Source organism: Schistocerca serialis, chromosome 1 (assembly GCF_023864345.2).
Source record: "Schistocerca serialis cubense isolate TAMUIC-IGC-003099 chromosome 1, iqSchSeri2.2, whole genome shotgun sequence".
In the NCBI taxonomy this organism is placed as follows: domain Eukaryota; kingdom Metazoa; phylum Arthropoda; class Insecta; order Orthoptera; family Acrididae; genus Schistocerca; species Schistocerca serialis.
In genome coordinates this window covers 575,661,770-575,689,698 of record NC_064638.1, presented here as the reverse complement: position 1 = coordinate 575,689,698, position 27,929 = coordinate 575,661,770, and the positions used below count along the sequence as shown (strand labels likewise).

General features: G+C 44.1%; 1 protein-coding gene across 2 annotated transcripts in view; it reads left to right on the top strand.

The window, feature by feature from the left end:
- The window catches only part of LOC126476475 (unextended protein), a 535,489-nt gene that overhangs the window by 386,796 nt on the left and 120,764 nt on the right, over positions 1-27,929 (top strand). For both annotated transcript variants that reach the window (XM_050103544.1, XM_050103545.1), the window contains exon 4: positions 15,283-15,637. In XM_050103544.1, the coding sequence (XP_049959501.1) occupies positions 15,283-15,637 (355 nt within the window). The remainder of the gene's footprint in view (positions 1-15,282; positions 15,638-27,929) is intronic.

Genomic DNA, 27,929 nt, shown 5'->3' with positions numbered 1-27,929 from the left:
TTGTTTTTCTTCTTTTTTTCCTTCTTTTTTTCCTTCTTTTTTTCCTTCTTTTTTTCCTTTTTCCTTCCTTTTCCTTCTTTTTCTCCTTTTTCCTTCTTTTTCTCCTTTTTCCTTCTTTTTTTTCCTTTTTCCTTCTTTTTTTTCCTTTTTCCTTCTTTTTTTTCCTTTTTCCTTCTTTTTTTTCCTTTTTCCTTCTTTTTTTTCCTTTTTCCTTCTTCTTTTTCCTTTTTCCTTCTTTTTTTTCCTTTTTCCTTCTATTCCTTCTTTTTCCTTTTTCCTTCTTTTTTTTTCCTTTTTCCTTCTATTCCTTCTTTTTCCTTTTTCCTTCTTTTTTTTTCCTTTTTCCTTCTTTTTTTTCCTTTTTCCTTCTTTTTTTTCCTTTTTCCTTCTTTTTTTTCCTTTTTCCTTCTTTTTTTTCCTTTTTCCTTCTTTTTTTTCCTTTTTCCTTCTTTTTTTTCCTTTTTCCTTCTTTTTTCCTTTTTCCTTCTTTTTTCTTCTTTTTTTCTTCAAGTAATAATAATACTCGCCTGCACGGGTTTTACTTGATACAACGTTTCTTACAGCCGCAGGGCAAAAATTTCATATTTTGATACACATTTTTTCCCTCGCGTGTCGTCTGTTTTTAACGAAACAAGAAAATGGCGTAGGTAAAGGAAAAACAGTAGGTTTGTGGATATTAACGCAACCGTGAAACGCGTGGGGATAGTGCACATATCACCTAAATGTATCGCCAACCTTCATTAGTATTATTCTAAAATCTTGTACGTGAGTTGGTTGACACTTTTGTCTGGCTTCTCATTACAGTTGAGGGGGAAATTTAAAAGCAGGACACTAATTAATGATGGGAACAAAATCTGAAAAACTGCTAACATTTACACTGTGGTTTTTATCAATTTCAGACAGTTGCGTTGTTGTTGTTGTTGTTGTTGGGTTGTTTTTGGGGAAGGAGACCAGACAGCGAGGTCATTGGTCTCATCGGATTAGGGAAGGATGGGGAAGGAAGTCGGCCGTGCCCTTTCAGAGGAACCATCCCGGCATTTGCCTGGAGTGATTTAGGAAAATCACGCAAAACCTAAATTTAGGATGGCCGGACGCGGGATTGAACCGTCGTCCTCCCGAATGCGAGTCCAGTGTCTAACCACTGCGCCACCTCGCTCGGTTTCAGACAGTTAAGGCAGTGATTGTATCTCATGTCATTAGCTAATACAGGGTGTCCATAATTAAAGTTCCAGTTTCGAGACGCTGTAGAAAGAGAACCACCTCTCTGAATGATGTCAAACTAGAATAACATGTTACTGACGCAAGGGGAAGTGTCTTGGAACAAAAAAAATTTAACGAAAATTTGACCAATAGCTGGCTTGCGCTGTAGGAGTCGCAACATACACTCCTGGAAATGGAAAAAAGAACACATTGACACCGGTGTGTCAGACCCACCATACTTGCTCCGGACACTGCGAGAGGGCTGTACAAGCAATGATCACACGCACGGCACAGCGGACACACCAGGAACCGCGGTATTGGCCGTCGAATGGCGCTAGCTGCGCAGCATTTGTGCACCGCCGCCGTCAGTGTCAGCCAGTTTGCCGTGGCATACGGAGCTCCATCGCAGTCTTTAACACTGGTAGAATGCCGCGACAGTGTGGACGTGAACCGTATGTGCAGTTGACGGACTTTGAGCGAGGGCGTATAGTGGGCATGCGGGAGGCCGGGTGGACGTACCGCCGAATTGCTCAACACGTGGGGCGTGAGGTCTCCACAGTACATCGATGCTGTCGCCAGTGGTCGGCGGAAGGTGCACGTGCCCGTCGACCTGGGACCGGACCGCAGCGACGCACGGATGCACGCCAAGACCGTAGGATCCTACGCAGTGCCGTAGGGGACCGCACCGCCACTTCCCAGCAAATTAGGGACACTGTTGCTCCTGGGGTATCGGCGAGGACCATTCGCAACCGTCTCCATGAAGCTGGGCTACGGTCCCGCACACCGTTAGGCCGTCTTCCGCTCACGCCCCAACATCGTGCAGCCCGCCTCCAGTGGTGTCGCGACAGGCGTGAATGGAGGGACGAATGGAGACGTGTCGTCTTCAGCGATGAGAGTCGCTTCTGCCTTGGTGTCAATGATGGTCGTATGCGTGTCTGGCGCCGTGCAGGTGAGCGCCACAATCAGGACTGCATACGACCGAGGCACACAGGACCAACACCCGGCATCATGGTGTGGGGAGCGATCTCCTACACTGGCCGTACACCACTGGTGATCGTCGAGGGGACACTGAATAGTGCACGGTACATCCAAACCGTCATCGAACCCATCGTTCTACCATTCCTAGACCGGCAAGGGAGCTTGCTGTTCCAACAGGACAATGCACGTCCGCATGTATCCCGTGCCACCCAACGTGCTCTAGAAGGTGTAAGTCAACTACCCTGGCCAGCAAGATCTCCGGATCTGTCCCCCATTGAGCATGTTTGGGACTGGATGAAGCGTCGTCTCACGCGGTCTGCACGTCCAGCACGAACGCTGGTCCAACTGAGGCGCCAGGTGGAAATGGCATGGCAAGCCGTTCCACAGGACTACATCCAGCATCTCTACGATCGTCTCCATGGGAGAATAGCAGCCTGCATTGCTGCGAAAGGTGGATATACACTGTACTAGTGCCGACATTGTGCATGCTCTGTTGCCTGTGTCTATGTGCCTGTGGTTCTGTCAGTGTGATCATGTGATGTATCTGACCCCAGGAATGTGTCAATAAAGTTTCCCCTTCCTGGGACAATGAATTCACGGTGTTCTTATTTCAATTTCCAGGAGTGTAGATGACGTCGGCTACATATGACATTAATAGCAATTCGACGGCTATACCTCGAGTTGCGCATTGCACCATCCCTACTGTTCAATGTGCATGAGTGCACAACTTGGGCAGTCAACAGTTGTGGCACGGTTAGTTATGTAAGCCCATCTACCAGTGCAAGGTCTTACCACAAGCTATGGGAAAAATCTGTTTTTAATTGTCTTGACGCCTAAAATCGCATTAAAAGCAAAATGACCTCGGTTTCTAATTGTCGTGAGACTGCCGCAAGATACGCCCAATACGCTGTCCACCGTTTTCTGCGACAAGCTGAAACAGGGAAACAGCATTTTTCACAACAGGTCGGAGTGTCTGGGGAGGTAACGTTCAAAATGCGCTGTGCAATGTGTGCCTCCAGTACAGCTGCGTGCGAACCTGGAGCACTGAACACAACATCTTTAAGGTAGCTCCACAGCCAGACGTCACACAGGTTAAGATCAGGTGATCTGCCCGGGCGGGCTGCAGGGAAACGACGGCTGATCATTCTAGCATTCCCGAAACGCTTCTGTAGGAGTCGCTTCACTGGCTTTGCCTGCGCACGCTTATGACACCCCAATAAAATGAAGTATCTGGTATCTCACAAATTAACAGAGTAGTAATCCATGCCCTCGGGTAAACACTACCGTTCCCTGCAATCGTCTCAAAGATAGCAGCTCACTGGCTGTGCAATGTTCGCAGGAGCGCCATCTTGCATAAAAAGTGATCCTACATACATACACACACACACACACACACACACACACACACACACACACACACACACACACACATCCACGCGGCTAAAGAGTTAGTACGGCGTTGGTGCGCGAAAGACTCTCACAGCGTTTACCAGTGGCGGCACAGATAACAGGGCACCCAGGAATCATCTCCTCGAAAAAATGCGGCTCTACGATAAATGATGCCGTCAACCCGCATCACAAAGTTACCTCGGTACAATGAAGTGTTACAGGCTGACGTGCGAGTGGATTTACCGTTGCCCATATTCTAAAATTCTGCATATTGACATGTCCTTGTATATGGAAGTGGGCTTCGTCTGTCCACAGAATGTTGCAAGGCCATTCATTGTCCACGTCCATACAAGCAAGAACTTCCAGAGCAAATGATTATCTTGCTGGCAGGTCAGCAGGAAGTAGCTCCCGAATAAGATTGATTTTGTATGGATAGAAATGCAGAATGTTTCATAGGCTTTTAAGCACCGTGCTCGCACGCAAGTCCAGCTCTCGGGCAATTTCACGTGTACCGCATATTTGTGCATCATCGCTCGATCCGTCCCGCAATGTCTTTTCGAATTTTGTTAGCTTTTCTTCAGACCCCTAACCGGACATCGGACCTGCCGGCCGCGGTGGTCTAGCGGTTCTAGGCGCTCAGTCCGGAGCCGCGCGACTGCTACAGTCGCAGGTTCGAATCCTGCCTCGGGCATGGATGTGTGTGATGTCCTTAGATTAGTTAGGTTTAAGTAGTTCTAAGTTCTAGGGTACTGATGACCACAGATGTTAAGTCCCATAGTGCTCAGAGCCAGACATCGGACCAATATCTTTTTGCACTTGAGTGTTCGGCACTTCCGTAGGCTACCGGCGCACAGTCACCGTTCTTGTAAAACTGCTTTACCAGCAGCGCGCCGTCCTTCGTGGAGACAGTTACGTTAGATGTCTCGGACAGCTGTGTGCCACGCGTGTGTTGGTGTGCATATTCTGACGTTTACAGCGCCATCTATTGGTAAAAGTATCGTTTTCTTCCCCCATGACGTTTCCCTCTTTTTTTATAACATGCTGTTCAAATGTGACGCTATTCTGAGCAGTGGTTCTCTTCCTACAGCGCTTTGAAACTGGAATTTCAATTATGGACACCATGTGTGTCTGAGAGGGTTCCTGTCGTCTGCAGTGTCAAATGAGAAGCACTCAAGAATTCTATTATAGTGCATATAAGAAAGATTTCAATGAAGTGTGATTAATAAAAGTGAGATATAAGCTATGTGATAGAAACTGCCACGTAGTTTGTCGGAGGGGAGACAGCGTGATCGCGCGAAAAACTGTACACACATGTTTATTCCGTTATTCGTTAACAGTACAGCGGAAAAGTGCCTCAAAATATCATTGAGGAAAAAGAGTAGTAGACGCAACTTACCTGAGTCAACATGTTTTGTAAGATGAGTTTGAATTTCTCTCTGAAGAACCCGAATAACAGCAGTGCTCCTGGTATAGACAACAGTCCAGCTGATCTGTTTGAATCAGGAGGAACTAAACTGAAAAATGATGTGTTTAATCTTTTGTGATACAATATACACGGTGATTTTGCTGAAGGGGACAAACTGCAGGAAACGAAAGTTGAAAGGGTTACGAGCAAGGTCATATGGACGTATAGTCGGAAACTCATTTCAAGAACGGTACACCCCACACGGAGGTGGGATCTAAGTGACCCCGGAATTAGCACCAGGCAGATGGCACAGCCAGCACAGGATAATCCAGACGACCGTGTGGAACGTTTTCCAAGACAGTTGTGTGTATCCATATCGCTTACAACGCGTACAGGCCTTATTACGCACGGGCTTGCCTCTGTGGCGACGATTTTGTCGGTGGTTCATCACACAGGCTGTCATGGTGCTGGGATCTGTTTCATCCATTCTATTCACAGACGATGCTAGCTTTACCAGGGGCGGTATCGTCAACCGTCACAACATTCACCCGTGGGTTGCGGAGAATCCTGACGGTATGTCAGAAGTGAGCGATCGACACTAATTCGACTTCAGCGTGTGAGCGGGGATTATTGGCGACCGCCTCGTGGGACCAGTCGTCCTTCCACAACGCCTCACAGGTGAGGCTTACCTGCTCTTGCTACGGTGACCCTGAATCCCTTGCTGGGACACGTGCTTTTAGTGCTAGGGAGGTCATTGTGGCTACTACATGATGGTGCTGTAGCTCACTGCTCCCTTTTGTGTGGAGCTAAAACACTAGTACAGGCACAACGTTCCCACTTGTCTGGTGTGTTCCTATGTGGTTTCTGCCAATGGATCCTACACTGTCAAATATCTTTTGTCTCCACCTTCAAGTGGGTTTATCGCCTTTGGATCGTAGGTCCAGCAATATGTCCACATGACGGTCTCTGCTGCTTACCACGCCAGGAATCGTTTTCTGCAGTTTGTGCCCATTTAAGAGTGTCGTGCTATATGTGAGCGGGGAAAGCCGCCCACGGATTATGTGAAAGATGTTATGATACCCATCCCCAAGAAGGCAAATGAAAGACTGATAGCAAATATTAATAAATTGATGGTATGGATAAATTTGTTATTTCACAGATATTTTCGATATTACGAACAATACAAGAGAGCACTACCCTTGTAAAAACTTCACATCTGTTGTCACCGGTTCCCAGATTGGCAAAGAAACTGGGAAAAACTAATCCCATTTGGGATTTGATTTTAGAAAAAGCCACAATAAATGTCACGTCATGTCTGGATGAGAGAACATACTTCCAAAAAGAGCATACTACATTAGACTTTTTTCTGAAAAAAATAATAATCTGGATTTATTTAGATGAACTGTCGATTCGTACACATTACACATTATACGTCAATGTCAGAATTACACCAATGGAAGTGATGTAATGACATGTCACTCGATGGAGCAGACGCCATATTGATTTTGGAATATTTATATGCTTTGTATTACATGTTGCAATATGCCGTTTCAAGGCAATAACACATTGAGGATTTATCACAGACATGTCTCTTATAATTAAATTTCAGTTAATGACCTGTCAACCATACAAACCTTAAAGAGGCATTTGGGACACTGACAAATTACCAGATGACTGGACATCCGCTCTGATCCACGCCTTACACAAGAAGGGTGATTTGACTGACATCAACAATTATAGAGGGATCTCATTGATACCAGTCACCTATAAGATATTATCTAAGGCGTTATTCAACAGAGCCGAACCCCAATTGGACCGAAAACTTGGAGATTATCAGGGTCGTTTTACAAAAGGACGTTCTTGTGCTGAACAGATCCTTAACTTGAAGTCAGCATTAAGTCAAATTAAACTAGCGAATAAACAGTACGTAGTTACTTACGTTGACTTCAAGAAAACATACGATTCCATCGACAGACATACTCTTATGAGAATTTTGCAGGAAATGAGCCTGGACCAGAAAACCCACAGCCTTATCCAAAAGACCCTGAATAACACGAGATCACGAGTAAAGTTCAGGGGAACACTTTCAGAAAGCTTCGAGATAAAGACAGGGAGACGGACTTTCACCTCTTCTCTTCAACTGTGCACCCGGCAAGGTGATCAGAGAGTGGTGAGAAGAAATGGAAGTACAAAATATACCGAGCGGTATTTACCTGGGACACAAATGGGACTAGTAGTACGCTGCTTAGCTTTCGCAGATGATCTGGCACTTACAGCCAGCTCAGTGGAAGGAGCAATAAAGCAGCTCAATATGCTCAAACTCCAGGCTCCCAAGATAGCACTTCAATTGCCACTAGAAAAGACAAAATATCTCACCAGAATCAGTGATACTCCCAGTGAACTACAGCTGGAATAAGGACAAATTGAGAAAGTTGACAGATTTTGGTATCTAGGAGAATGGTTGGAACATAATCTACCAGAAGGAACACCCCTAACAACTCGGGTTAATAAGTTACAATTAGCATATCGATTAACCAAGAACATTTATAATCTCGGTCAACTTGTTGATTGCTTTGTCTCCACCATGCTTCCACAGCTCTGCGACTATAACGTCTTCTCCTGGTGCTTTGTTATTCTTCAGAGACTGAATGTTGTTTTTCACTTCTTCTGTTTATTCATCATCGTTAGACTTAACCCTATTTGATTTCCTATTTAGAACGCTGTACTCATCTGACCAGAACTCTTACACCGCCTATCACACCACTTCACTGATTCCCACCATATCTAACTTCAGCCTATGTATTTCCCTTTTTAAAATCTGTAAGCCATCTACCCAGTTAAGAGCCCCAACATTCCACCCAGCGAGCCGTGCAGCGCTATTTTTGTATCTCTTGATGTCACAGCGTACATCGCGCGTTTTGTGGCGCTTTTACACTTGTCACACCGCTCTTCCACCTGTGTTATACTGATCGACACCTGTTGTTCTTAATCACCTGTCGGGGAACTTTTTGCTAGCTCCTTACAACTGAGTCTTCTTCTCGAGAATATAGTCAGTTAACTACGAAATTAGCATAAGTGGTGTGTCCGGTATAGCTGCTCGTGATATAACGTCAAAGAAACGTACAACGTATTACTATGTTTACGACGTTTCTCATCGAGCCGTATACGTTATCTCGCATTTCTAGCTGCTTCTCTCTCACAAATAATGATAAAAATACAGAAATTCGGGGTCGCCACCAGCCCAAGCCCTTCCTAACTATTTAGAAAAAAACGGAGCTGGAAAATTATTAGTTCTAATTAAATTACTAAAGTAATTAAAATATGCAAATTTCTTTCAGTAGCCAGATAAATAGCACTTCATGCCGTGCATGAAGCAACTTGATTAAGGATTGGAAATCGGAGTAAGTGGGTAAAGTCAACACCACAGACTTTATCTTTCGAGTAGATTATTTATTGTATCTAAGTATTCGGTTGCACATCCTAACTACACATAACTGGTGCCTTGCTAGAAATATTTAAGTAAGAATTACATGAGAATGTAACAGAGCACAATTTAACTACAGCAAGAAGAAACACAGAAAACGGGGGTGGGAGACAATGATACTATTATCTTCTTTGCGTTCATACCATAAAAATATCTCAATGAGATTCGAATTACGATTATACGCATGCACTATTCTGGACAGAGGTTTAACCCAAGCACGAGGTTGTGCGATAATTATTCAACAAACTAACTGCGTCTGCTGCTTGCAAACGGCCGAACCAGAGCACGTGGTGCATTCCGAATCAAACTGTTGTGCTGCTTTGTAGAAAGAGCACGAAAGAACAGATATTCATGTGGAAATTATAGCTCATTAAACAAGCAAACTGTTAGAATAAAGTCTACTGCGGTGCCGTGGTAGACCAGAAGAGTCATTGATTACCAAACACGTGGCACAAAATCGACACACAAAGATAAAAGCAACTTCCACAAAATATAAGATTAAAAATCATTAAAAATCATACTCACTTCGACACAGTATTACACACTCGTACGGTTGAAGTGACCCTAACCAGCTTTTCCTAATCGGATTTACCGTCTGAAATTCCACTTCATCGTTGTTCAAAATCAACAAAGTAATTTCCACACTTTAAACTTTAACACCCAAAAATCGCGTATTTAAAGCAATGTAATTCAGTTAAGCTGAAGTTCTTAAGTATTTCAACAGTTACACATTACGAAGTCCTAACTCAACCTGCTTCCTATCACCTGAAACCCCAGTTAAAAGCTACGATCCGTACTCACCAAGCGTTCACCGAAGAGTGCCGCTGTCTCTCTCGATATTACCTAGCTCGCCGTGTAGCCCTCCGTCACCAACCTCACACAAAAAAAGCCTTCGACTAAGATGGATAAACCTCTCTGTTCAGGTATTGGAAACCTAAGCTGGTCATCCTGTGCCAATCTTGTGTGAATGCTCTGAAACGCTAATCATTTGCATAACACAGCATCTTCTTTCTGTTGGTTAAATTTCGCGTCTGTAGCACGTCATCTTCGTGGTGTAGCAATTTTAATGGCCAGTAGTGTATTTCCGAGTAGCGAGGAGAAATTTAGAAACTGAAATTCTGTGAAAATATCTCGCCGTGAGGAAAAACGCTTTTGATTTAATGATTGCTACCCCAAGTCCCGTACCATATCCGCGGCTCTTTACCCTCTGTTTCTCGACAATACAAAACGAACTGCCCTTCTTTGAACTTTTTCTATGTACTCCGCCAATATTATCAGTTAAAGATCCCACACCGCACAGCAGTAATCTGAGGAAGGGCAAGCGCAGTGTAGGCAGTCTTTTTAGTGGATTTGTTGAATCTTCTTGGTTTTATACCAAGAGATGCAGTATTTGTTTCGCCTTCCCCACAACGTTATCTAAGTGATCGTTCCAATTTAAAGTATTCGTTACCGTTATTCACAGGTATTTGCTCGAATTGACAGCTTTTAGAATTCTGCAGTTTATTGTTCAACTGAAATTTAACGGATTCCGTTTAGTACTCATGTGGACTATCTGCCACTTTTCATTATTAAGGGTCAGTTGCTACAGTAAGACAGAGATGGAAGCAAACAGAAACAAATACGCGTCCGAGAACAAAGAAATTTTACGAGAACAACTGATAGCTATTTTTGTTCTGGCCTCGAATGGTGCGTTGTTGTCGGATATGGTGCTGAAACTCTGGGCTTGAGTTCTCGAGAACGCGTTGGAATCGAAAGCTTTTCAGCTTTCCGATAACCGAACACAGCAGCCTGATTGAAATTAGTTCGTCTGATATTGAAAGCCCACATCTGCGGTGCTGTAGCGACAATACCGTCTTCAGGCAGCCACAGGGCTCCAATCTCCGTGCCAATAGAAAATCGCTCTAAAGCCTTATATCTTACAAAATTACGTAAAAAGGAAAATCTGAAATTCAAATATGTTATAGATCTCTATAGTATCTCTATAGCATGTCAAAATTGTGTTCTTCATTTTAGTTACGGACAGCAGCATGATGATAGTTCCGTACGGTGATACTTTCACATCTTGGAAACAGCTTTACACTTATTTGTTTTTATCTTGAAAACTTTGTATGTTAGTGAAATATTTTTTTCGTTGATTTCCAGAATCGCTGGCCAATAAATCTTTTCAAAGTTTGGTATTACATTGCGTTTGGTGTGTATAAGCTGTCGAAAGTTTAAAGTCTTTCTACAAACACCATTTACGAATTCTGAAATACAGGTATAGCGTAGATTCATATGCAGTGTCTAAGTTTGTCAAAAATCTGTTGTTACTCCGGTTTTCTGAAAGAACGTGAAATTTTTACGTTCCGAAAGTTTCCTATTTGTGAACTAAAGGATATGGTGCTTCACGCAGCGGAAGCGGCAATATACACTCCTGGAAATTGAAATAAGAACACCGTGAATTCATTGTCCCAGGAAGGGGAAACTTTATTGACACATTCCTGGGGTCAGATACATCACATGATCACACTGACAGAACCACAGGCACATAGACACAGGCAACAGAGCATGCACAATGTCGGCACTAGTACAGTGTATATCCACCTTTCGCAGCAATGCAGGCTGCTATTCTCCCATGGAGACGATCGTAGAGATGCTGGATGTAGTCCTGTGGAACGGCTTGCCATGCCATTTCCACCTGGCGCCTCAGTTGGACCAGCGTTCGTGCTGGACGTGCAGACCGCGTGAGTCGACGCTTCATCCAGTCCCAAACATGCTCAATGGGGGACAGATCCGGAGATCTTGCTGGCCAGGGTAGTTGACTTACACCTTCTAGAGCACGTTGGGTGGCACGGGATACATGCGGACGTGCATTGTCCTGTTGGAACAGCAAGTTCCCTTGCCGGTCTAGGAATGGTAGAACGATGGGTTCGATGACGGTTTGGATGTACCGTGCACTATTCAGTGTCCCCTCGACGATCACCAGTGGTGTACGGCCAGTGTAGGAGATCGCTCCCCACACCATGATGCCGGGTGTTGGCCCTGTGTGCCTCGGTCGTATGCAGTCCTGATTGTGGCGCTCACCTGCACGGCGCCAAACACGCATACGACCATCATTGGCACCAAGGCAGAAGCGACTCTCATCGCTGAAGACGACACGTCTCCATTCGTCCCTCCATTCACGCCTGTCGCGACACCACTGGAGGCGGGCTGCACGATGTTGCGGCGTGAGCAGAAGACGGCCTAACGGTGTGCGGGACCGTAGCCCAGCTTCATGGAGACGGTTGCGAATGGTCCTCGCCGATACCCCAGGAGCAACAGTGTCCCTAATTTGCTGGGAAGTGGCAGTGCGGTCCCCTACGGCACTGCGTAGGATCCTACGGTCTTGGCGTGCGTCCGTGCGTCGCTGTGGTCCGGTCCCAGGTCGACGGGCACGTGCACCTTCCGCCGACCACTGGCGACAACATCGATGTACTGTGGAGACCTCACGCCCCACGTGTTGAGCAATTCGGCGGTACGTCCACCCGGCCTCCCGCATGCCCACTATACGCCCTCGCTCAAAGTCCGTCAACTGCACATACGGTTCACGTCCACGCTGTCGCGGCATGCTACCAGTGTTAAAGACTGCGATGGAGCTCCGTATGCCACGGCAAACTGGCTGACACTGACGGCGGCGGTGCACAAATGCTGCGCAGCTAGCGCCATTCGACGGCCAACACCGCGGTTCCTGGTGTGTCCGCTGTGCCGTGCGTGTGATCATTGCTTGTACAGCCCTCTCGCAGTGTCCGGAGCAAGTATGGTGGGTCTGACACACCGGTGTCAATGTGTTCTTTTTTCCATTTCCAGGAGTGTAGTTGGAGCTGTCTTAGGACACAGTACCGAATGAAAAACGTCCGGTACGTTACTCAGTAGTGGTATTGTAAAAAAGGTATCGTTCTCATAAGAAGATTGATACCTTGAGCTATCGATATTACTTATCTTTGATAAAAAGATTAGAGTATGTTCAAACTGTTGGCTCCAATCTCTCCATCTCTGTTTTCAAACAGAGGGATTCCAAGCCAAGTCACTTCGAACAAATCATTGCAAAGATCGGCAAAGTGTGACAAATGATTTCGTACACTCGCTCTGTCGCTCACGCGTACACGGAGCGATAAACTGTTGCCCTGCATGGAGGACCGCATCGTGAGGACGGCGAATACACACCGGCAAGGGCGCAGGAAAAGTGGGGCGGAAAACTGACCGAAAAAAAGATAGGAAAGACTGTTTAACAAATAACCGCGAGTGTTTCTATCTTCTGCCCACGACAAGAAGAGTTTCTGTCGGCCCGCGACTGGAAACACTGTGTCGTTTCGTCAAAGCAGCATCACAAGGAAATTACTGCAACCGAACAGACGTCTACCGCTGACATGGTTTACGTGGAAACAGTGCGCTTTGTCCATACAACTACTGCCTATATAGGTCGCTTATGTTAAACAGTGGAGTTACTGCTGCTACTTTGCTGCGGTATCGTAGGATCGCAAAGCTGGCGAGCGGGTGTCGGAGAAAATATGCCATTAGACAGAACGCATTGCCGGTTTTTGCAAGTAAAGAACTGGAACGAGACGCGGCGGAGAAGGAAGTAACAAAAAAGGTGGAAGAGGTACGTGATTCAGAATGTCTTCCAGGCAGTATTCTCGCCGCTATGTGTAAATAAAAAAGAATTCAATTATAAGCCTTCTGTAGCTGATGAATAATATTACGAGAGCTTTTGGTCATTAGGCCTATAGACACCTATACTCTCTTCATCGAAACGGAACCCTCTTCTGAATAAACCAGCGTCATCGGATTCTACGTTTACGTCTACGTTTATACTCCGCTAGCCACCCAACGGTGTGTGGCGGAGGGCACTTTACGTGCCATTGTCATTACCTCCCTTTCCTGTTCCAGTCGCGTATGGTTCGCGGGAAGAACGACTGCCGGAAAGCCTCCGTGCGCGCTCGAATCTCTCTAATTTTACATTCGTGATCTCCTCGGGAAGTATAAGTAGGGGGAAGCAATATATTCGATACCTCATCCAGAAACACACCCTCTCGAAACCTGGACAGCAAGCTACACCGCGACGCAGAGCGTCTCTCTTGCCACTTGAGTTTGCTAAACATCTCCGTAACGCTATCACGCTTATCAAATAACCCTGTGACGTTTACGCGCCGCTCTTCTTTGGATGTTCTCCATCTCCTCTGTCAACCCGATCTGGTACGGATCCCACACTGATGAGCAATACTCAAGTATAGGTCGAACGAGTGTTTTGCAAACCACCTCCTTTGTTGATGGACTACATTTTCTAAGCACTCTCCCAATGAATCTCAACCTGGTACCCGCCTTACCAACAATTAATTTTATATGATCATTCCACTTTAAATCGTTCCGCACGCATACTCCCAGATATTTTACAGAAGTAACTGCTACCAGTGTTTGTTCCGCTATCATATAATCATACAATAAAGGATCCTTCTTTCTATGTATTCGCAGTACATTACATTTGTCTATGTTACGGGTCAGTTGCCACTCCCTGCACCAAGTGCCTATCCGCTGCAGATCTTCCTGCATTTCGCTGCAATTTTCTAATGCTGCAACTTCTCTGTATACTACAGCATCATCGCGAAAAGCCGCATGGAACTTCCAACACTATCTACGAGGTCATTTATATATATTGTGAAAAGCAATGGTCCCATAACACTCCCCTGTGGCACGCCAGAGGTTACTTTGTCTGTAGACGTCTCTCCATTGAGAACAACATGCTGTGTTCTCTTTTCTAAAAACTCTTCAATCCAGCCACACAGCTGGTCTGATATTCCGTAGGCTCTTACTTTGTTTATCAGGCGACAGTGCGGAACTGGTTCGAACGCCTTCCGGAAGTCAAGGAAAATGGCATCTACCTGGGAGCCTGTATCTAATATTTTCTGGGTCTCATGAACAAATAAAGCGAGTTCGGTCCCACACGATCGCTGTTTCCGGAATCCTTGTTGATTCCTACAGAGTAGATTCTGGGTTTCCAGAAACGACATGATACGCAAGCAAAAAAACATGTTCTAAAATTTTACAACAGATCGACGTCAGAGATATAGGTCTATAGTTTAGCGTCTCTGCTCGACGACCCTTCTTGAAGACTGGGACTACCTGTGCTCTTCTTCAATCATTTGGAATCTTCCGTTCCTCTAGATACTTACGGTACACGGCTGTTAGAAGGGGGGCAAGTTCTTTCACGTACTCTGTGTACAATCGCATTGGTATCCCGTCAGGTCCAGTGGACTTTCCTCTGTTGAGTGATTTCAGTTGCTTTTCTATTCCTTGGACACTTATTTCGTTGTATCTGGTAGTCATACTCAATTTATTAAACCTAATTAAAAATCATAAAATGTACTAAATTTACACATAAAATTGCAGAAATGCAGTTTTTGGGGGAAGGGGTGCAGCTTTGGCAGTTCGCCAGTGGCGCAGGATCACCTCAGTACGTCCCTGCCGGTTGGTGCTAGCACGTTCAGTTGTTGAAAGTGTTAGAACTGAATCATGCGGCTATAATTTTGGCTAAATAATAGAAATGTAATAAATCAATAGTAGGATCATTCGATACGATATCTGCTGTACAGTACTGATATAAGTATCAGTTGGAAAGTATCGAGTAAAAAGTGTCGGTATCGAAATGAAAGTACTCGATACCAAGAAGTATGGCTACTTTTTTCGTGTCCCTGGAGCCCACAGTTGTTCTTATTGTTGTGTTGGAGGCGGTAGCAATCTGCATCGCTGTCAGTTGCCAGCTAACTTGTATTGGACTATCGTTCTGGCTGACGTTGGACCATTTCTGCGACAGGTATGCGCGCGCCATCATGCCCGTGCGCAAGATGGGCAACTACCTGCTGTGCTCGATCCTGCTGGGGAACGTGCTCGTGAACTCGACGCTGACGATCGTGATGGACGAGCTGACGTCGGGCCTCGTGGCCGTGATCGGCTCCACGATGGCCATCGTCATCTTCGGCGAGATAACGCCCCAGGCAATCTGCTCCAGGCACGGGCTGGCCGTCGGCGCCAAGACCATCTACGTCACCAAGCTCATCATGGGCCTCACCTTCCCGCTCTCCTATCCCATCAGCCGTGTGCTCGACTTCTTGCTCGGCGTCGAGATCGGGAACGTCTACAACCGTGAGAGGCTCAAGGAATTGGTGAGGGTAAGTGCCACGTTTCAGCAAATCGTTGTTACAAACGTGTCACCTTCTGCTATTGCTGTTGGTTCTGTATATTACCTGGACACGTTTTTATTACAAGCGATGGTCGTCCGCCGGTATGGTACTTTCCCGCAGTAGTGTTATACCCACAGAACGCAACTCAGCTATTCTATTGAACTGACCGTTATTTTTGTAAATCAAAGACCTATTGCGTCAGAAGGAAGGCCCTGTGTCTGTCATAACCTAATCTTCGCTTAATAAAAGTTCGTTCTGATGTAACATAACATACATTTTCTGCTGCTCCCTGAAATTTCAGTTGTTTTCGTGTGGTTAAATTTTCTATATCGGGTTTATCTTCTAAACATTATCCTCAGCAATACTAATATCTATTGCATCTCTGGACCATCTCTAATTCACAATGACTTAATAGGTTTTGCGGGGGCAGCTTCTACTAAAAAATCCCACAAAGGCCGTTTTGGGAGCACCTTGTTTGAAAAAGCATTCTGAAGCAACTGAAGTATCGATGTAAAAGGTCAAAAAACCTTGAAATAGGTAAGGTGTTTCAGCCAAAAGACCATTTAATTAATTGTAACCAAAAAAGATACAAGAGTATCGATTACATACAAAAAACCTAGTCTTGGGAAAATTCGAGTTCAGATTAATAATATACAACCAAAACCAATCTTTTGTTATATAGTTATGGTAACCATATTCTGTTTCATTTTTATTTTAATATTTTTGTAGCGATTTTAGTTTTTTGTCCACTTAGTTCTTCAATCGCCATGTCATCGCGGTTCAAACAATATATTATAAGCATAAACTTACTGCGAGCAGAAGCTTCAATCTGCGAGTTCCTGAATTCACCTTTGCGGAACTGAATCATACTGGAAATTGGCCTTCAGTGTCATCGGAAATTGTAAAAATGATCAAATGGCTCTGAGCACTATGGGACTTAAAATCTGAGGTCATCAGTCCCCTAGAACTTAGAACTACTTAAACCTAACTAACCTAAGGACATATAACACGTCCATGCCCGAAGCAGGATTCGAACCTGTGACCGTAGCGGTCGCGTGGTACCAGACTGAAGCGCCTAGAACCGCTTGACCACTCCGGCTGGCTACAAATGATCATTTATTCATAAGAAACCGTAATTGTGGTGTAGGGGTCTCGTTGACAACGTAAGAATCACATTCTACCATAGTAAGAAAAGAGCCATCTCAGCAGGAGGTGATCGATCATTTGTCGACAGCTCTGGAGAGCTTTCAGTGAGTTGGGCCAGTTCCTAGTAGAACGACATGAGCCTCTGTTAAATAGTGCGGTCGCAACACAGAATGGTTCAAAATGGCTCTGAGCACTATGGGACTTAACATCTATGGTCATCAGTCCCCTAGAACGTAGAACTACTTAAACCTAACTAACCTAAGGACATCACACAACACCCAGCCATCACGAGGCAAAGAAAATCCCTGACCCCGCCGGAAATCGAACCCGGGAACCCGGGCGTGGGAAGCGAGAACGCTACCGCACGACCACGAGATGCGGGCCGCAACACAGACGACGCCATATTGAAGTGGAGGAACATGTTGCTACTTTGAGCTCAATAATAATAATAATAATAATAATAATAAGTGAAAAATACGCAAACTGTCTGTTTATCATTAAAATCTCCTCAAACATTGTATGAAGCCGCGGATCTGCAACCTTGGACAAATCAGCGACCACAAGCTAACTTGATCCTACACGGCGTTGTGGATTCCAGAACCTACTGACAGTGTCTCGCCTCTTGTGCCAAAATAATGTACTTGGGTAAATCTCAACCTGAAGACAAATCGTTACGACGAAGTTTGTGATACATACAAGGGAAGCATACAACCAAAAGGTTACCGATCCCGCTTACTTTTTCCACTTTTGTAGTACATACTCAGATGAAAGGAATGATGGTTAAGAACGCTGTGCTTTTAAAGCATTTTCGAGACATCGAGATTGAAACTTTTTCGTACCTGTTGAATACCGTAAGAAACCGCAGGCTGTCGAGCAGTGGCATTATTACAATCCTCTAAGGCGTCAGGCCATGAGTCTCTGATTGAATCTCATCTTTTCTGTCCCAAATTTTCCGCCAGAAACTTGGGTCGCTACTGTTGCAAACAGTGCACTGACAACTTTTGTCACTTCGGGCGCACAGCAGGTAGGAAAGCAGGCAACTCCTGGCCCATGCCACGAATAAGAGACAGAGCTGATTTCTTATGTTGCTCCAAAAGCAAAGAAACATTGTACATTGTTCGAAACAGATAAAGTCCGGTATGACTTCACTGTGATCCGCGCATCAATGTGCCGATAAATAAATGATTAAATCACTATTCCTTAATATACCTCGATAATATATCGGGTAGAATGTACGATTATGACTACCATCATTATTATTATTATCATTTTTAACTCTGGAGAAACATGTTGTTGTGATACAACTGTTTAACGAAAGACTATAAAAACATTATGACGAGACTTGAATGGAGCACAGGCAGATTTTGTATGTAGCTTTTGTCTTCTGTGCTAACGCTGCAGCTCGACGACTGACGCTGTCGTTTGGTATTCAGGAGGACCGGAAAGCTTTGGACCGAGCTTCCTCAAAAGCACCTCGGAAGTGCATAATGTTAAAGCAACCTTTTGGTGCATCTGTGTATTACCACAATCACGGAAAAGAAGAGCAAAATCGGTGACCCTCTGGGTGTGTGCTTCTATTATTAGATATTGCGACGGATATCGTCTTCGATCCTGCCAATTACGACGCGGTAGAATTTTCAGTTCAGTATCCAACTAGGAGTTCCGTGCAGCACTCGTAATGTTTCTGAGAATTTGGGTTGGCTTCTGAACAATAGCAAAAGTTTTCTCGACGACTACCGTGACTAAATCCTCGACATGTTCAATAGGCGACGTGCCAGTTAAACTGGCAAGTCAAGGAGAAAACGTAATTTTGGGAACAGTATTCATCTCGCAAACTGGAGAACAGTTTTTCGTGCTGGAGTACCGCTCTACGAATGTGCTGGATGGCACCTGTGAGCGTGCTAACACTTCATTGGTGTTGCGTGTCCACAGGGTGGAGCAGCATTGATCTCCTATGGTGCTCAAGGGTAACCCATATCGACATGTTAGGTGTGCGTGTATTGTTATCGTTGTATAATGCTCTTTATGTAAGGATCTTTGTTTCTGTGACGTCACACTTCTTATCTGCCACAGTAGTCCAAACTGGAGCTAAGTTCCTTGTAAACGTACGTTTCTGTACTTTGTGGGAGGTGTGGCCAACTTATATTCTTAATTTCGTTATTCATTTCATGTAAAAAAAACATTCGTTTGATTTATGCTCTGTCATGTGTGTTCTGTGTTGTTAAATTTACGTTGATATGTATTTATTTAACTAGGTTTCAAAATATTTCTCTATCTCGCTCACATAAATATATAAATAAATATTAGTATAAATGTTGACGTTGTAGTACGTATGTGGCTAACGATTTAGGTAAGTTGGGTAATGAATTTAGCAGAGGAATTTACAACACTGCACACACAATCTGCACGATTAATATGATATTGTAAATAAGCCTTTGTGTACAACAGTGGTGCAATATTCAGTCGTATTTTGCGCCATGGAGTGTTAAAGGCTTCAAGTAAGAGTTAAAAAAGGCTAAATAAACGAGTGCCAGGGGTAGAAATAACTGCCGATTGTGTAGACAGTACGTATGTGTGCAGAAAACAGACGAAAATGCAATGAGTCATAAATTACCCTTCAGTTATATTTTGGAACGAACTGCTTTCAGATTTAGTAGTAAACCAAACTCGTAAATATCTCTGCATCTAGACTAGAGACTATGTTTAAAGTCAACAAATGAAACGACTATGGTAAAATAAATATGCATTTTCAGTAGTTACATATTCTGATTTGAAACATCCTGAGTAATCGTACAGCAACTACGATCACAGTAGCCACACGAATGAAAACTTTCAGAGAATATGTGTATGCCGTCGGAGGCACCGACCAACCCATTGTAATGGTTGGTATGTTTGCGTCAGATTAAACTTATGGACATAAATAAAATCATTGTGTCTACGACGTAAGAGATGCCAAACTGCTGTGGGGAGGTTGTAACAATGATGGAACTCCACGCGTCATACCTCTCATTGTTGACGAAATGTGCCGTCCCGTATTGATGTCGAAATTTCTTGGCTCGCCACAAGATCAAAGATTCGGTCGCTCCTCTTCCTCAGTCGTATTAGTGAAACACCCTTATTCGCCTGCAAACTTCTGTTTCACGGTACTGTGCACGAATACCAGATTCACGGAACGGTTCCCGATTCTCAATCCGTGGAGTCATGTGCAGGTTTGGCATGCAGCGTTTACAACACGCAATCTTAAAGTTCTGCTTCATTCCTATGCCTATTTGTTTTTTTTATTATCGTTCAATAGGTCCCCTCGGGCCACGGGTGCGTTATCCGTCAGAAAATGTTTTCAACGGCTTTGAATATCGTGCAGCTTTCATAGCGTTTGCATTTTACTGGCATATTGCCGCAATATCCAGAAACACTAGTGTACATGACTATTGGTATGCCAATGTGAGCGCCTGTTTCGTTATATTCGGGCCATTTCCTATAAAATCTGCTCTTCGCCTGTCTGTACTTCTTGAACACACTAGTGTGGCCGAGGGTACCTTCATGTAGTACCGTTAACGACTCCCGCTCATCCTCTTCCAGCTCCTTCCTCCTCCCTATTCGGTTCGTGAATTGTGCACAGAAATTACGACTTAGGTAAGCCACTACAAGAAGCCGAAACTCTCTATGTTTACCATCAATCACTTCGAGAGAGAATATGTGGGCGGAAGTAATTTGTCAGCTGATTCTTGTTGGAATGTACGCTCTCGGAATACTACCTGTAAACCTCTGCGTAATGCAGAAGGCCTCTCATGTAATGCCCAGTACTGCAGTTGCTTGTCATCTCTGCGAAGCATTATCACTTAATAATCGAACCCGTTTCGAAAGACGCCTTTTTATTTCGCGTCTTTTTTTGTGTTCACCAAACGTATGCTCCCCAACTGTTGTTTATTTTCAGAATTATTGAAAACTGCTACATTCATCCAATTATTCCTTGTTGTAGGATAATAACGTGTGCCACTCCGCCAACAAGCTTGATTTGATACAAACAATAAACTGGCGCTATTGGGATTTTGCTTAGAGCCTCATTTTTCACGCAATAATACGTACAATTAGAAACTGTAGCTTCACTATTGTGTTGCGCTGTACCTTAATTTATAATTTTGTGGACGCAACGGAATTTGTACAACAGGTTTCCGGCTAGCAATCTTTCTTATTCGAATTTTACAGTCGTTACATTGGGAACATTGGACGTTATGAGTCGTAAGGCATTTCTTAATGAAATTTAGTCTCGTGTATTCAACGATTGCCGTTAAACATTGTCCAACGTAAACAGACAGATTCTTTTGGCTCGTAAAGTTCGCTTAACACCCTACTTTTATGACTGATTTGTTCTAATATTGTACGTTTCGTATACTCATCGCCGCAACCAGGCGGTTTCTGTAGCAGCTTTTGTAGGTTGAAGGGCTCTATAAAGCGACAATTCTGTCGTTAATTTTTGCCTTACCGCTGGAGAATTTTGTAACTATTAAACTTCTCAAACTTCCCTTAGGTTGTTTAAATAAATTTGCGAAGAAAGTGATTATGTTTGAAAGAGGACATAATTCCACCAGGCTATGTTTAAAATATTTTATTTGGACTACCAGTTTCAGGTGCTGCACATTCTCAAGCGCTTCGAAAAACATAAAGTAGCCTAAATAAAGAGTGCTAGAACATGAAAGTCGTAAAACTACATTTGATACAGCGTTAAACTAACATAGTAGTTCCAGTTGCAACATACGTGGTTACATCGTTGTTATTTCGTTAAAAAAACACGTGCCGTTGATATGACAACGCTCTATTTACATAAGTTATTATAGGTGCCTACTATCTTCGTTCAATGCTACATCCAATGTAGTTGTGTGACGTTCAGATTCTTGCTCTGTTTGTGGAGTGTTATGTTTTTTAGATGCACTTAAGAACTGGCAGTGCCTGGAACTAGCCTGGTGGAGTAATGTCTTCCTTCAGATCTGAGGCTGTGGGGCCCACCCAGAAGAAAATTAAAGTGGTTATGATACGTTTGTGAAGTTGAACTTCAGGAGCACGTTATGGTACTGATGAAAGCATTTTCTATAACCGAAGTAAGTTGCACCAGGACGTGGAGATTAGTTCCAGTAGTCTGTTAGTGTACGATGAAATAGAAGCTCTTTTGAGGAAGATTTAAGCATTTTCGCTGTTTAGATCTATTTTGGTCGTGACAGATAAGTGCTACGCTATGATATCATGTAGTCTCTTGCGAATGTTTGATCTCGAGAAACTTTTTTCCGGGGTACCCGCTACTGCAGTTAGAGTAGGTGGTAATGACTTGGCACTAATGAGCGACATCCGCGCAGTTTTGTGATTCAGTGACGTGACGTCATTCGCTGATTCGTCGCACCGAACGTCATCACAGCCTCTTCACTGCCTCGTCAGCGGCTGCGCAGATTCTCAAATGCGGTGCTGCCGTCTTCTTGTACCACGCTGGTAGTTCAGCTTTCACGACTTGTCGTCTGACTTCTCCTTATTTTTTATTGCTGTTGAAATACTTTTGCGATTGAATAGGATTTGTTGTGTACTACTTCACACACAAAAGCAAAGAGGGGTAGGCTACAGAATGGTTCAGCAGCTGAAGTCGTAGGGAAGCTGGACAGTAGCAGAAATGATCAGCGCACACTCAAATATAGTAAACAGAAGTTTTACTCCAATTACAGCTTTCTCCAAAAGCAGTGAAGACACTTGACACAACAACAAACAGCAATAAAGTCCAGCTATTGCAAGAAGCAAACTGAAGTATCGTGCAGTGTGAGGATTCTACTACAAAGGGCATTAGAAAAGTTTTGCGCAGTCGTCTCTAATTTTTATTTTTTGCAGGAGGAGAATGAAATTTTTTGTGAACATTCTTGGAACATTTAGCTATACATTGAGCCTACTCATTGTAGCCTCCATTGTCTGCCCAACGTTATTTCCACGGTGTAAATGCACTTTGGTAAAATTCTGGGGATTGAGTTTTACACCATCGCTTGACGCAGGAAATAAGGTCTTTCTCACTATCAAATGTTTTATCGCGCAGGTGGGCTTTCAGACGACCAAAGAGGTAAAAATCAGACAGAGCCAAGTCCGGACTGTAGGAAGGATGAGGAACAATTTTCCAACCCATTCTCGTGATTTTCTCCTGCGTCATAAGGGCCATATGAGGTTTGGCATTTTCATGTTGTAGTCTGATAAGCTGACCCTGAAACTGTGGTCTGTGGGTCTTGATGGCACGTCGCAGCTTGTCCAGTGACAAACAGTAACGGTCTCAGTTAATTGTGGAACCAGGTGCCAAGAAGTCAATGAAAATGACACAACACTGATCCCAGAAGAAAGAGACCATCACCTTTCGGCCTGCTGTCCGTGAAAGTCTTGGTTTCTTCTTCCGAGGGGAACCCAGATGACGCCACTCCATGGATTGGGTTTTGCTGTCAGGTTCGGACAAAAACAACCATGTTTCATCCTGGGTAATCACGCCGTCAAAACAGTTTCCACTCTTTTGTAAAGGTCTTCATGGGACCCTCGCACACATTATCCCTCATCGTTTTCATTTATCTTGTCAGTGGTCTAGGCACCCAACGTGCACAGAATTTTCTGTACCCTGGTGACTACCAATGCTGCCACACTACCCAATGACAAACTAGTCATTTCAGCGAGCTGTCGTGTCGTCACACATATGTCATTTTGGACGATTTGATCAATGGTCTCCTTATTCACATCACTCACTGCCGCCGATGATCTACCGCGTCGTGGATTGTCCAGTAGAGAGAAATCACCTTCTTTAAACCTCGACAACCTCCTCTGGATTCTGCTGCGATCCATAAACAGGGAGAAACTTCCTGTGAATCGATGTGGCAGAGTTATCGCCGGTCTTGAAGAGGAACTCCATCACCGACCGTTGTCGCAACCTGACATCTGCTTCTCGGTCCATTATGGTTCACATGTAAATAAAAGAAAATACTTTAATATACCAACTTATAGCTAAATATTCTCAGTATGTTCATAAAAAAATTTCATCCTTCTACAAAAAAAAAAAAATAGAAACGACTGTGCAAAACGTTTTGAACGCCCTTCGTACTAATGCACGAGCGAAATTTCGAAGGCTGCCTAAAACTGAAGACTGCCGAAGCCTGCGACTGAGACTGGGCGTTGTAGTTGCCGCTGGCCATCCTATATCGCTGGGGTGGAGGAGCCACTGAAGGCATGGCTCAGCAGGTGCACATCATTGCATCCGCCAGGTCCCCGAGCGACCGCTATCGGCATCTGTCGGGAACCTACGTTTCCATTGGCAACTGTGAGACGCTGGCGAGAATGGCATCGATCTACGATATCACGGGTCCTAGGTAGTTGGATTCCATCGATTGTTTGGTTAAGTACAACGATGGTAATCCACCGCTTCCCTTTCCACTACCTTCAAAGGTTTCTCTTCACTCTAAGCATGCTATGTCAATTCGTATCTGGCCCGGATCTTCATTTATCTTGTTCATGTTGTTGTTTATCTGAAGATTACATGGTTGCAGTTCTACATGGTATTCCAACTTGTCAGAGTCTTTTCATATCTGCAAAGTTACAGCAGCCTAGACTACATCCATTTGAGCCTGCTTAGTCAAGCCTTGGTCTCCACCTACAATTTCTGCATCACTAAATTGACTGTTCCTTGATGCCTCAGGATGTGATCTTTGAATCCATCCCATTTTTAGCCAAACTGTGCTATGAATTTCTTTTCTCTCCAATTCGGTTCAGCACTTCTTCCTTAGCTTTCCTGTCTACCCATTTAATCTTCTATACTGCTAAATTTCGAAACCCTCTATGCCTTTCTTATCTGCACTATTTATCGTCTATGTTTCTTTCCCATGTAATTCAGTTCCTTAATGTGTTATCATTAAAGTTTTTATTCTTTCTGTGAAACAGATTGTCTGATCATGACGTTATGATACCATTTGTGTGATCTGAGACTGAAACATTGTTACAGAATTTTGTTTGCCGGCCTGGCAAGCAGTAGATTCAGCCTGTGTAAAGATAATTTATTGATGACTACCAGAGCTTCATTAGTGAGAGCTTGTATCGCTCTCTGAATCCTTCAAGTAATGCAAATAGAGACACAATCCACGAGCTCACAACAAACCCAATGTGTTGCACTTGAAAATGCGAGCGCACGCGATAATTTCTTGATAGTTTCTACGAATTGCACTTTGTTTCTCAATAACTAGGGCCAGTTTGATGCAGATAGTGCTGAAATATGGTGACTGTACTACAAACGAGCAGCTATCAAGTTTTTCCATCACAGGTGTTCTGACACTCCACTACTTTTCACATTCATCAGACATCAGCAAAAACACCCTGTGAGTGCGGTACCGTCACTAGATAAATTACTGGGATTAATAGTGGACCCTTATTCTATGACAGAGCACATCGGTGTTTAACTGTACAAAATTTGTTTAATTTCTGTGTTGTTGTCCAAGAATCACATGGGTGACATGACAATTTCAGGACAGTTGTCAAGATAACGTACTACGTCCTGATTAGCAGAAATAACACTGAACACAACAATATCAAATTTAAATAGAAGTTTCTCTACAAGATTTTTCTTTCTTCTAGACAGTGAAGCACTGTCAGAGCTCGTTAATATTACGACAAATCATCCCATTCCGGTTCTAAGTTCGGTACTATTTAGGATGACAATCAAGTCTATGGAGGATGGTTAGTTTTTGTGACAAGATGAGCAAAAGATTACTCAAGATTGCTCATGTTCACAATGGACGCAAGTTGGTGATCTGATCATTTTAGCCTCTGCCAGCGGCATTTACCTTTAGCTGCGATGTGCTGTCAGCTACATGGCTGTTCTCGTACTCTGAAAATCCTATAAAAAGCTAATCAAAATCTTTACTGATTTTATGGGCTGAAACTGCCCTATGTTCCTCGTTAGGCGAGAAAACATGCACTCATCCCTAGTCTGTAAAATCTGCATCTACGAGGGTTGTTTTTTTTAAGTAAGGGCTGTTTTTATTTTTTTTAAAAGATACAAATACTTTTGTAAAAAAACTTTTATTTTCTGATTCTACACACTTTTACCCATTTTTCTACATAGTTGCCTTGTTTATTTAAGCACTTGTCATACCGTACAACTAAGTTATTAATTCTCTCTTCAAAGAATTCGGCCGCCTGCTCCGACAGCCAAGAGTTCACGGCCGCTTTCACTTCATCGTCGTCATTGAAGCACTGCCCGCCAAGATGGTTTTTCAGGTACCGGGAAAGGTGAAAATCGCTAGGAGCAAGGTCGGGGCAGTATGGTGCATGGTCCAAAACTTCCCAGCCAAACGAATCAATCAAATCCCGAGACTTTTGAAAGGTGTGAGGCCTAGCGTTATCGTGCAGAAGCAAGACACCTTGTGTCAGCATGCCGCGCCTTTTGTTTTGAATTGCTCTGCGGAGCTTCTTTAGAGTAGCACAGTAGACATCTGAGTTGATTGTCGTTCCTCGTGGCATAAAATCCACTAGCAAAACACCGCGCCGGTCCCAGAACACAGTTGCCATAATCTTGCGCTTTGACAGCGTCTGTTTGGCTTTGACCTTGACGGGTGAGCTTGTGTGTCTCCATTCCATCGATTGTCGCTTGCTTTCGGGAGTGATATGGGATACCCATGTTTCATCTCCAGTGACAATTTGACTCAACATGTCATCCCCTTCTTCCTCGTAACGAATCAAAAAGTCCAGTGAAGTGGCAAATCTCTTCCCTTTGTGGTCCTCTGTGAGGAGTCTGGGTACCCACCGAGAACACAGTTTCTTAAAGTTTAGGTTTTCAGACACAATTTTGCACAAAACCGATCTCGAAACTTGTGGAAATTCCAAAGAAAGAGTGGAAATTGTGAATCTTCTGTCCTCACGAATCTTTGTTCCGACTGCAGCCACCAAATCATCAGTGATCACAGAGGGCCGGCCTGAGCGTTCTTCGTCATGGACGTTTTGACGGCCATTTTTAAACACTCTAACCCATTGACGTACTTTACCTTCACTCATTGCATTCAAGCCATAAACTTCTGTTAACTGACGATGAATTTCTGCAGCTGATAGGCTTCTCGCGGTCAAAAAACTTATCACTGACCGTATCTCACACGCGGCGGGCGATTCAATAATCGTAAACATTATAAAGTAGCACAGCGATGCGTACACGTCAGCTACAGAGCTGCAACTTGCATCAGTGTGAACGGGAAGGATGCCGGCAAGTGGCGCGGTGGCTTGTTGCGGCGTCCGCGCGAACTACGGGACTACACACGCGAACGGCCCTTACTTAAGAAACAACCCTCGTACATCCATACTCTGCAAGCCACCTGACGGTGTATGGCGGAGGGTACCTTGAGTACCTCTATCGGTTCTCCCTTCTATTCCAGTCTCGTATTGTTCATGGAAAGAAAGATTGTCGGTATGCCTCTGTGTGGGCTCTAATCTCTCTGATTTTATCCTAATGGTCTCTTCGCAAGATATACGTAGGAGGGAGCAATATACTGCTTGACTCCTCGGTGAAGGTATGTTCTCGAAACTTCAAGAAAAGCCCGTACCGAGCTACTGAGCGTATCTCCTGCAGAGTCTTCCACTGGAGTTTATCTATCATCTTAGTAACGCTGTCGCGATTACTAAATGATCCTGTAACGAAGCGCGCTGATCTCCGTTGGATCTTCTCTCTCTCTCTTCTATCAACCCTATCTGGTACGGATCCCACACTGCTGAGCAGTATTCAAGCAGTGGGCGAACAAGTGTACTGTAACCTACTTCCTTTGTTTTCGGATTGCATTTCCTTAGGATTCTTCCAATGAATCTCTGTCTGGCATCTGCTTTACCGACGATTAATTTTATATGCTCATTCCATTTTAAATCACTCCTAATGCCTGCTCCCAGATAATTTATGGAATCAACTGCTTCCAGTTGCTGACCTGCTGTGTTGTAGCTAAATAATGAGGGATCTTTCTTTGTATGTATTCGCAGCACATTACACTTGTCTACATTGAGATTCAATTGCCATTCCCTGCACCATGCGTCAGTTCGTTGCAGATCCTCTTTCATTTCAGTACAATTTTCCATTGTTACAACCTCTCGATATACCACAGCATCACCC